At 46.0% G+C, this 10,519-nt stretch overlaps 1 protein-coding gene across 1 annotated transcript; it reads right to left on the bottom strand.

Moving 5' to 3' along the window:
- Window positions 1-7,603: 7,603 nt before the first annotated feature.
- Window positions 7,604-8,137, bottom strand: LOC100821996 (two-component response regulator ORR42). The gene is made up of 2 exons (XM_003581021.1): window positions 7,925-8,137; window positions 7,604-7,795 (listed from the first exon to the last, which is right to left on the bottom strand). Exons 1-2 carry the CDS (start codon window positions 8,135-8,137, stop codon window positions 7,604-7,606), a joined length of 405 nt encoding a protein of 134 aa, XP_003581069.1.
- Between the last annotated feature and the right edge of the window lie 2,382 nt (window positions 8,138-10,519).

Raw genomic sequence — 10,519 nt, 5'->3', positions numbered from 1 at the left:
TGGCTCTGCCGTCGAGGAAGACGAGGCCGATGTTGATGTAGACGTCGCCGCCGGCGGTCACCGGCGAGCTCTCCTCACGCGCCCCTACCTGGCGCGCCAGATGTCGTCGCATGAGGCTCCGACACCGGGGATGCGCGGGCACCCCCTTTTAGGTTCGGCAGTGGGCGACGGGGATCGCTCTGGCGATCACCGGCGAGGCCGATGCGAAGCGTAAGAGCGCAATAAACACGCGTGCGCACACTTTTTACCCAGGTTCGGGCTACCTTGTGGTGTAAAACCCTACTCCTGCTTGTTTGAGCTCATATTATCGTAAAATTGAAGGTTTACAAGTTGCCGGGGAAGGGTCCCCGGGTGCTCTCTTTTTAGCTAAGTGCTCCTTGCTATTCTGGGCCAGTGGCAGTGAACTGTGACTTAGTCCACCGGAAAAACGAATCGAAGACTGAACCGAACTGAAAAACCAACCAACCCTTTGACCGTTGGCGGGGGTCCTCCTTTTATAGCCAAGGGGATACCACAGGTGCCACGGTGCATGGATTACAAGTGGCGAGCAGGGAGCTCGAGTAGCTCCTCCTCAGTGCGCTGGCATGCATGCAAGAGTGCCAACCCCGCGGCTAGGGTCTAAGCCCTAAAAACTAGTTTTGGGCAGCCACTGTTTGCCTGACTAGACGGATAACCCCCCTCCTGTCGGCTCATTAAAGGCGCCGTGCGTCTCACTCCTTGTCCTGACGAAACTGCAACCTGGGCGCCTGCCGTGCGCCCACGTGGCGCTGCTGCTCTACTCGTTCGGCCCTGCCTTCGCGGTAGAAACCTGTGCCCGGGAACGCCTCCTCCCGGCAAGTGCCTTCCTGGGAGGTGCCCAGGCGGGATTTTTCTCCGAAGCCCCGCTAGCCCTGCCGGGCAGCCTGGACGCTGCCGCCTGGGGCGCAATCCTCTCGGGAACCAAGCGATGCGACCCACGAGTCGTGCAACGGAGGCACCCCGGGTGCCACTGGTGCGACACTATACCTCGACTTGTCACCAGGAACCCGAGTAACTTCCCTGCCGGCACACCGGATATGCACTTGGCTGGGTTTAGCTTCATTCGGAATCTCCTTAAATTTGCAAATGTTTCCCGGATATCATCCAGCAGCATGACGCTTTTTGTGGTTTTTATGATGACATCATCGACACATACATGCACATTCTTGCCGAGTTGATCGTGCAAACATTTCTGCATGCACCTTTGATAAGTAGCTCCTGCATTTCTCAAACCAAATAGCATAGTGTGATAGCAATAAGCCCCGAACGGGGTGATAAAGGATGTCTTTATTTGATCATTATGGTTTAGCGGTATCTGGTGAAAACCAGAGTACGTGTCCATAAAAGACAACAACTCACACCCGGCAGTGGAGTTGATCACTTGATCGATCCGAGGTAACGGAAAAGGATCTTTGGGGCATGCCTTATTCAGGCTAGTGTAGTCGATACACATGCACCACACCTTGGCAGCAGTTGGGTCATCTTTCTTCTTCTCAACCATGACCGGGTTTGCCAACCAGTCAGGATGCAACCCTTCCATTATAAACCCGGCAGCTACAAGCGGGTATATCTCTTCCGATATGATCTTCCTTCTGTCATCGGCGAAACATCGAAGGGGCTGCTTCACCGGTCATGCGTCTGGCCTAACATGCGATGAGTGCTCAGCCAACTCCCTCGGCACACCCAGCAGGTCTTGATTTGACCATGCGAAGATGTCCCGATTCTCACGGAGGAAGCTAGTGAGCTCGCCTTCCTATTTCTCATTCAGGCCGGCACCAATGATGACGGTGTGGTCCGGGAACTCACTGTCGACCAGGATCTTCTTCGTCTCCTTGACTGCCTGGAAAGCCACGCTTCCATGAGGGTTGGTCATAGCCGGCAGACCAATCTGTGCCGACTGAGCCAATGCGACGACTTCTTGCAGCTTCCTCTTCTCGCCTGCGATAACCAGTCACTCGGCCAAAGCAGATCCTGGCGCTGCACATTCCATTGAACGCTTGTAGTTGCCGGTAATGGTTATGGTCGCATTTGGTCCTGGCATCTTCATCTTCAGATAGCCAATGTGGGTAGTCCCCATGAATTTGGCCAATGCCGGTCTGCTGAACAGTGCATGGTACGGACTACTGAGGTCCACCACCTCGAACACCAAGTTATCGGTTCGACAGTTCTCCCTAGTGCCGAATAAGACATCAACTTGGATCTTGCCTACCGGGGAACAAGACACTCCCGGCACAATAACATGAAAGGTAGTCTGGCTAGGCTCAAGCATGTTGTCAGTAATGCCACGCTTAAGCATCGTGTCTCGGTACATGATGTTTATGCTGCTCCCATTATCAATGAGAACCCGAGTAAACTTGACACTGATGTCAGGCCCAATGAGTGTCGGGTGGACCACCAAAGCATAACCACCAGGATTCGGCATGACCTTAGGATGATCTGCCTGGTTCCAGCAGAGCTCCTGTTCCGACCAGTACATAAAATTCGGCAGTGCCGGCATGACAACATTGACTTCCATCTCACGCCTGCACTAGCTCTGCTTGTCTGTCAGCTCCATGATAAAGATCATGTAACTCTAGTGATGCTCCTTGTACTCGTTTCTTCCGGCATACTCCGGGATGCCTTGGTCTTCCACCTGTTTGACAGCATTGTTCGCGGAGGGGGTCCCTGAATCTGTGCATTTGCGCTTGTGAGCGGCGGAGGAGGGGGCAGCCGACTTGCTTCACCCTTCTCGGCCCGCTGCATCCAGCTGCACTGCTGGGTTGTGTGATTTGCCGGTTTGCTGGGATTGGTCGTGTGGAAACGACAAGGCTGATCCAACATCATCTCAAACGTATACTTCTGCTTATCTTGCCAGGGCTTCTTCTGCTCTCCCTTCTTGGCCCGCTACTGATTTCTAGTCTTCTGACACTGGTTAGGACCGGCATCAGGTTGATCTTGAATAGCCGCAACATGGGCTGGCCCATACCAGTAATCCGGCCTGTCGTCCCTTCTCTTGTTTCGATGATCTTGATGATCATTCCTCTGGAATGCCCCGGCAGGATTGTATGCCGGCTGCTCTCTTTGCGGCTCTGCCGGCATAAGTGATGGCTGAGTTGGATCACCCAACGCATACATGTCGGCAATCCATATCATCTTAGATAAAGTGGCCGGCATTTCCCTTTGTTGCTTTTGCCACAACATGCTGCCATGCCAGCACCCTTGTGCAAACCATGCTATTGCCTGCGACTCCACTATCCTCTCACAGGAATTGCGAAGGTTGTTCCATCTCGTGAGGTAATCTCGGTCAGTCTCATTGTCCCTGTGCTTGCACATAGAGAGCTGCTGAGGGCGGTTAGGCTTCTTGTAGGTGCTGGTGAAATTGCTGACAAAAGCCTCTTCAAAGTCTATCCAGCAATTGATGTTGCCTTCTAGCAGATTGGTCAGCCAGATCCTGGCTGGCCCTACCAGCATCTGGGGCACATATCGTACAGTCCATCTGCGATTGCCTCCTGCCACATGCACTGCAGTGACATAGTCTTCCAACCAATCTTCCGGCTTCGTGCTGTCGTCATACGTTCTCGTACCCTGGGTAGCTGGAAACCCTGGGCTGGTGTCTCTCTCATGATCCGGTGCGCGAAACAACGTGGTCCCGGAGGGCCTTGCTCTTCCAGGAGCTCCGACAGATAGATTCTGTCGAGTCGATGTTGGGCATCTAGCGGCGACACTTGCCGGTTTCCCACTCGGGCTCCAAGTGGGCCGACGTTGTCACGTTCTCGCCTGAGATAGCCTTCATCTCCCATGGTCGAGTATCCGTCATCGTAACGGTCTTGCCAGCGATCTTCACCTCGATACAGCGGGTTGCGCCCGGCACCCTGCTGACCTGCAGCAGTATTGGGCGCCGGACCCCGAGGTTTGCGTCCATAACCAGCCTAGTGATGCTCTTGCGGGTCTCGACGATTGTCGCCAAGACACAGACCACTTTGGCCGTCATCAACTCTCCTAACCATTTGCTTCTCAGCCAAGGCCAGATCATAACGCTCTAGCCGCTTGTCTCGGCCTGAGGCGAACACGCTTGCTTGTCGGCCCGGCCGTCAGCGCCCGCGGCCAAGTGAATGATCTGGGATGCACTGGGCTTGCCGTGCAACCTCATGTATGCCTCGTTCTTCTCGTTAGCCGTGCAACTTCCCGTGAGATTCGACAACTCTTCTGCTGCAGCCTCGGCTGCCCTGAGGTTCTTAACAGGGGTGCTATATTTCGGCTTCAGTGCCGATGCAAAACTTGCCGACACAGCAGGTACTGCCCTGCCATCCCTAGCTATCTCGGCGTTCAGGTTTCTACCACGATTACGCAGTTCCCCAACTCGGCTAGGGTTAGGCATTGCAGTGGAATTGAGGCCATGAGCTTTGTTATACTCACGGAGCAAAATCTTGAGCTCTTGCCGAGCGCGAGCCACATCGACAGCTTCCTGCAGCAGTTTCTGGCGTTCCAACTCCAGCCCGGCCTGCAGCTGGGCCGAATTGGCTTCTGGTGCTACCGGCAAGGTCAGCCGTTCGATGGTGGCCTGAAGCTGGGTCGGCTTTGCCGGCACAGCGGATGTGCCGGCTTGAGCAGCGATGTTCTCCGGCTTCTCCATTGAAAACTTCGCCGTTCTGCCGGACTCGCTTGGGAGCGCGGCGCTCTCTGCCGCGCCCTTGCCAGCATCGCCGCCATGAGCCGTCACCATGACTTCCGCACGGTCAGGGGGCAGTCGACATGCCGGCCGCGAACCGTGCAGATGGCGGCGGGATCTTCAGCCACCACCACCTACTCGGGGTACCTGCAAGGATTGTCAGGGGCGACATAAACCTCATGCATGCCGAAGTTGATGAAGCGGCATGCGCAGGGAAGCGGCGCGTTGTTGAAGCAGCCCGCGTTTTTGTCGATGAAGCCCAGAGAGCCGAATCTCTGGACCAAACCGAAGACGACGCGCTCTCCGATGATGAGGAAGCTTCCTGTCCGGATGAAAACCCCAGCCAGCGCCGCTGCTGGCCCCACGGTGGGCGCCAACTGTCGTGGTGGTGTCAGGGCAGATGCCAGAGGATGGCTTAAGTTGGGGCCAATGGACGAAGGAGGAACCGGAGGAGGGACGGCATGATTAGAACCACGCACAATACAAGAACACACGCTGTTTACCCAGGTTCGGAGCCCTCTAGATGAGGTAAAACTCCTACTCCTGCTTTGTTGTATTACCCGAGATACCGAGGGCTACAATGGCGCTCCTTGAGCTTTTCTTGAGGAGGAGGAAGAAGAAGGGAAAACCCTAGATGGCTAAGTGAGGAACCCCTCTCACAGGAGGGGTGGTGCTTCTATTTATAGGCCGCCGGTGTCACACTCATATGTGGACCAAAAGCAAACCCTAGCTTCTACGGGGCCCGCCAAGTACGCCCCACGGTCCCCTCCAGGTTGCTCGGCAGGGGACAAAGCAGCTTTGTGCTTTTCGTACCTCCAGGCGGTGCGCACTATAGCCATGCCCCGGTCTTCGTCATCTGTCCTTCTACAGCGCGTCACTGTGCAGTCGCCCAGCACAACGACGTGAGCAACGACTGCTTTTTTGTCATAAAGGGGTCGCTGCTTTACTTTGCACCATGTGCCCAGGATAAGACCATTGGCGCATCCCGGCGGTGGTCGAGATCAGATAGCTTGTGCTTATCCTGCAATCACATAAGACAAGATAGATATGCCGGCATACCTTTCGTATGCTGGCCTGTTATTAACTCGGCTTAAGGATATCGGCATACTCGCTTGCACCGGCTTTGCTCTCGCTATCTCGACTAGCATGTGTCTTCATGACCTTACCTGGGGTCATCCCCTCGACAAATATCATGGAGGGGTACTTAGTTTGCATGAATTAATGCATCATTCTCATTTGAAAAAGGAGGTCGGTGTAATTCTCAAGTTGGATTTTGAGAAGGGCTTACGATAAGGTTAACTAGTACTTCTTAATGACCTGTCTGAAACTAGAGGGTTTTAATGAAAAATGGTGCTCATGGACTAAACAGGTGCTAAAAGAATGGAACAATAAGTGTGAAGCTAAATGATGAGGTTGGCCCCTATTCCCAAAGTGCAAAAGGAGTGAGACAAGGGGATCCCTTGTCTCCCTTGTTGCCTTGCTGCTGAGGTGTTAACTAAGATGGTGCTTAAGGGACGGAGTAATTGTTTATTTGTTGGATTGGCAGCTGACTTGATTCAGAATGGTCTGGCAATCCTCCAGTGTGCTGATGATATTGTGATTTGTCTTCATCATGATATGACTAAAGTTGTTAACATGAAGCTCCTTCTTTATATGTTTGAGATGATGTCTGGCTTAAGATCAATTTTTGTAAAAGTGAGGTTCATATGATTGGAGGAGATAATACAACTGTAGAAGTATTTGGGGTTGCCTGTGAGCTTTATCCTCTTAAGAATACATATTGGGACTTTCTAATGCTAAATTCCTGAAAAGACTAGAGGCTTGGAAAGGGTGTGTCTATGGGTGGTAAAACTGTCTTGCTTAATGCTTGCCTATTTAATATGCCATCTTATCACATATCCATGTTCCTTTTGAATACAACATTCAATGAGAAACTGGACAAGCATCGGAGGAAATTTCTTTGGGAAAGAAAAAGTGAAAAAAATCATCTAGTTAAATGGGCCAGGGTCTGCAGATCTAAAGGAAAAGGTGGTCTGGGGGTTAAGGATATGAGAAAACAGAATGTAAGCCTCTTATGCAAATGGTGGTGGAGGTTAGACACTTGTCAAGGTCTTTAGCAGACTTGTTAATTAGGAGAAAGTATCGCTCTAATTCATTTGTTCCAACTGTTAAATTGAGAGTTGCTCCTACTCTAATTCTCCTTGTTGGAAAGCTCTATCGAAAATTAGAGACTTTTACTTGCTGGTAGGACAATTAAGATGGGGAATGGGGATCTGATGAGGCCGTGGGAGGACCGTTGGGATGGTGATAATGGCCCCTTTGACAACAAAATTTCCTGAGTTGTACGGGATATGTTTGTCCCCATGTATCACTATTAGAGAGTTTAGGGAGGCTTGGTCTGTCTTGAATTTTAGGAGACAACTGAATCCTTCACTTTCTTAGCAATGGGTACAATATCATGTGATTTTGTTAGATTAAAATGATAATTGGATATATTTTTATCTTCTGTCTGAAGTATGTTGCGATTTCATCAAATGAGGGCATGTATCAAAGTTGCAAAATAATTGGGGGAGTATGTGACAATGACATAATCAACCTGAAAATTATTCCAACCTATGGTTCCAATATCTATCATATTTTGATAGTCGAATCATTTTCATCAAAAGGGGTACATATCTCGCTCCTTAAACCACGAGTTAATGAACTTATTATATTAATATTGGAAGAGATACATAATACAACCCATGCATAGGGCTCTACTTAAATAGAAAATCTCGACACACCAACCTTAGTCCTGAATATAACCTCATAAACAAAGTACACTCAGAAAATAAAACCAAGGAAACTCACACAAAATAATAAAACCATGAGATAATGTAAACACACAAGCACACTTATAAGAGCTAGGTAGACTTTTATTCCTCCATCAGGAAACAACTAGCTACACACGCCATTGTTCTTCTTGTTAATGACCTCCTTGATTATAGCCTCGAGGACCTCAAAATCCATTGGCTTGGGCACAAACATATCTGCCCCAGCACTCATGAACTCCTCCGGGGCATTAGAATCAGCAGACATACCAACAATCTTCACCTCAGTAGATCCCATAGAACGGATCTTTACTATTGCCTGTCAAGTCACACAAGAGATAATTTGTCAATTACCTTTAGACGGCATAAAATATTTATTTTATTTATTTTCTTTTGGGTTCATAAAAGACAATGGTTGCTATTAACACCCGGAAACTCATGAAAGTACCTCCGGTCCCTTCATTATGGGCATCTCCTTGTCACACAGAATAATATCGAATTTCTTGCCTTCGAGGTACAGATCCACAGCTTCTCTACCGTTCTTTGCCCGAGTTGTCTCGCAGCTGAACCTTCGCAGCTTTGCCAGGAGAAACCAACTCTGAAATTCAGAATCCTCAATTACCAGTACCTTCAGGGAGGATCCTTGGGTTTTGAAATCCATGATCAGTAAACTGCAAAATGAATTCGAAGGATTAAAATTTATGGCCTGCCAAATATTACAAGGAGATTGACATACTGGGTATTATGAAGAAAACAATCCGCAAAAAATCATATATTAATCCGTATGCCATAGTTTTGCGTATGCCCAAATCTTGTTTTATGCATATGTGAACATGTGTATGGAATATAAGTAATCACATGTTTTATGAAGATAACAACAATTAAAAATGACAAAAAGTGCAGTTCTTTGAATAAAAATAATATACCTAGTTTTTTTTGTAACATACATGTAGCGTCTGTAAGGGTAGCAACATGTCGTTATATATAGCAAATAATTAACAGAAAATAATTAATAGAAAATAAGAACCTCCAACAAACACCTTTTGTATGATCAAAACTACACATAGAACTTTTCTATGGCTACAGAAACTAGAGAGTGGAAAGGAGGAAGGAATGGATATGAACCTTGAACACGGCACTAGCTAGAGCCTATGTAGGAGGATCGGAGCAGGCTATGATGCTTGGGAGTTACAGGGTATTTATAGGACATCGACCATCCATTTTAAATATGCAATTATTGCCCAAAATCTTTTCAATTAGTGATTCCAATTAATGATTATGTGCACATGTGTAATGTCAAGTTTAGATGCATAACTTTGACGATGTCAAATTTTTCCATCAATTATTTCGTAATAAATATCATATGCGCGTATGCAATTGTGTATATCTGTCTTGATTACACCATAGCTGGATATCGACTACAATATCCTATAATAATAAAATGTAACACCCCAAAATTCTATCTTAATTGAATTTATGGTTTTGAAAATCCTTTTGTTAAGATTGCTAGAAAATAGGAAAACCTAAGACTTGATTAAATTTTACCTGAGGATGTTGAATTTTTTTATAAAAGTTTGGATTGAAATGATTTATGCAACTTCAAAGTATTTCATTTGCATTTTATCTTCCTATTTGAAAATCTGGAAACTTAATACATACTATTCTTCCTTTTTTTATGGATTACTAAAGGCTTGTAACTTCTCTAATTTCCAATTTCGTTGTTAGTAGAGGTATATCATGCTTGAGATAAATCAGAAATACTTTCCCACGTTTAATGAATCCAATTAATGATTCTATACACATGCATAATGCCACGGTTTACATGCATGCCTCGATCGATGTCAACTTTCGACCATCAAAATCTACCTATTAATCCATAATAAAAGATCGTATGCGCATATATGTAGATATTCATATCTTTCTCAGCAGCACCATAGCTGGATGTCGATCGGAATGACCTAAAATAATTTAATGCAACACCCCAAAATTATATCTTAATTAAATTTATTTACTTTGAAAATCCTTTTATTCAGATAAGTGAACAATTAAAAAAAAAGTCTGATGTGTTCGAATTTCACCTAACTATGTTTGGAATTTTTGACAAAAATATGGATTGAAATGACTATGCAAATTATAAAACATGTGCAGGAGATTTATGCCAGTTCAAAGTATTTTATTTGCATTTTATTTTGTTATTTCAAAATTTAGAAACTTAATACATATTGTTCTCCGATTTTTTTTACAGATTCATTAAAGGACCGAACCTTGGTTAATGTCAAATTTCGATTTTAGTGGAAATATATCATGCTCGGATAAGTTTTGAGAATTATTTTAATTTTTAACACAAATATAAATTTTCTCCAACATTTATAAATTTCGTAAACATTTCTTAAAGGGTACACATTTTTTCATTCAATTTTTGCTTTGGTATTTACTGAATCCTTAAATTATTTTATGGATTTATTGGAGCTATTTGAGGCCTATTAAAGTAAAATGTATTTATAAGTGTTATTGTTGGGAGGAAACTATTCTCATAACCATAGCCAGTCGATGGTTGCGCGACCTTGACCGTTCATTTTAAATCTGGAACTGTTGCCCAAATATCTTTTTAGATTAATAGTGGCCAATTAGTTGTTCGAGACACATGCATAATGTCGCACTTTATATGAATACTTTAGATGATGAAGAATTTTGGCCATCGAAATCTACCTATTATTTGCACAATAAAATGGCATCTGTCTCGACGGCACCATATTACTTGAATTTACAGTTTCGTAAAGCCTTTTGAATTTGGACTTATTTGAATTTGACCTCACCATGTTGGAATTTTTTCGAAAAAGGCGTGGATTACAATGATTATGGACGGGAGATTCATTGAAGTTCAACGTATTTTGTTTGCGCATTTTATGTTCTTATTTAAATTTTAGAAGCTTAATATATAGTGTTTTCTCTTTTTTCAAGGTTTTATTAAAGTCTTGTAACTTAATACATATTCGGCGAAAAGCATAATCTCAGAAAAGAGCACAACAATTGTAGCTACGAT

Source organism: Brachypodium distachyon, chromosome 5 (assembly GCF_000005505.3).
Source record: "Brachypodium distachyon strain Bd21 chromosome 5, Brachypodium_distachyon_v3.0, whole genome shotgun sequence".
Lineage (NCBI taxonomy): Eukaryota > Viridiplantae > Streptophyta > Magnoliopsida > Poales > Poaceae > Brachypodium > Brachypodium distachyon.
The sequence above is the reverse complement of the archived record's forward strand: the minus strand, read 5'-3'. Positions and strand labels throughout refer to the sequence as shown.

What these genes read in the sequence shown, in the direction of transcription:
- LOC100821996 (XM_003581021.1), bottom strand. Translation starts at nt 8,137, where the DNA reads ATGGATTTCAAAACCCAAGGATCCTCCCTGAAGGTACTGGTAATTGAG. An exon ending in CCATAATGAAGGGACCGGAG is followed by an intron (nt 7,796 to 7,924) that starts GTACTTTCATGA and finishes GTGACTTGACAG; the next exon opens with GCAATAGTAAAGATCCGTTC.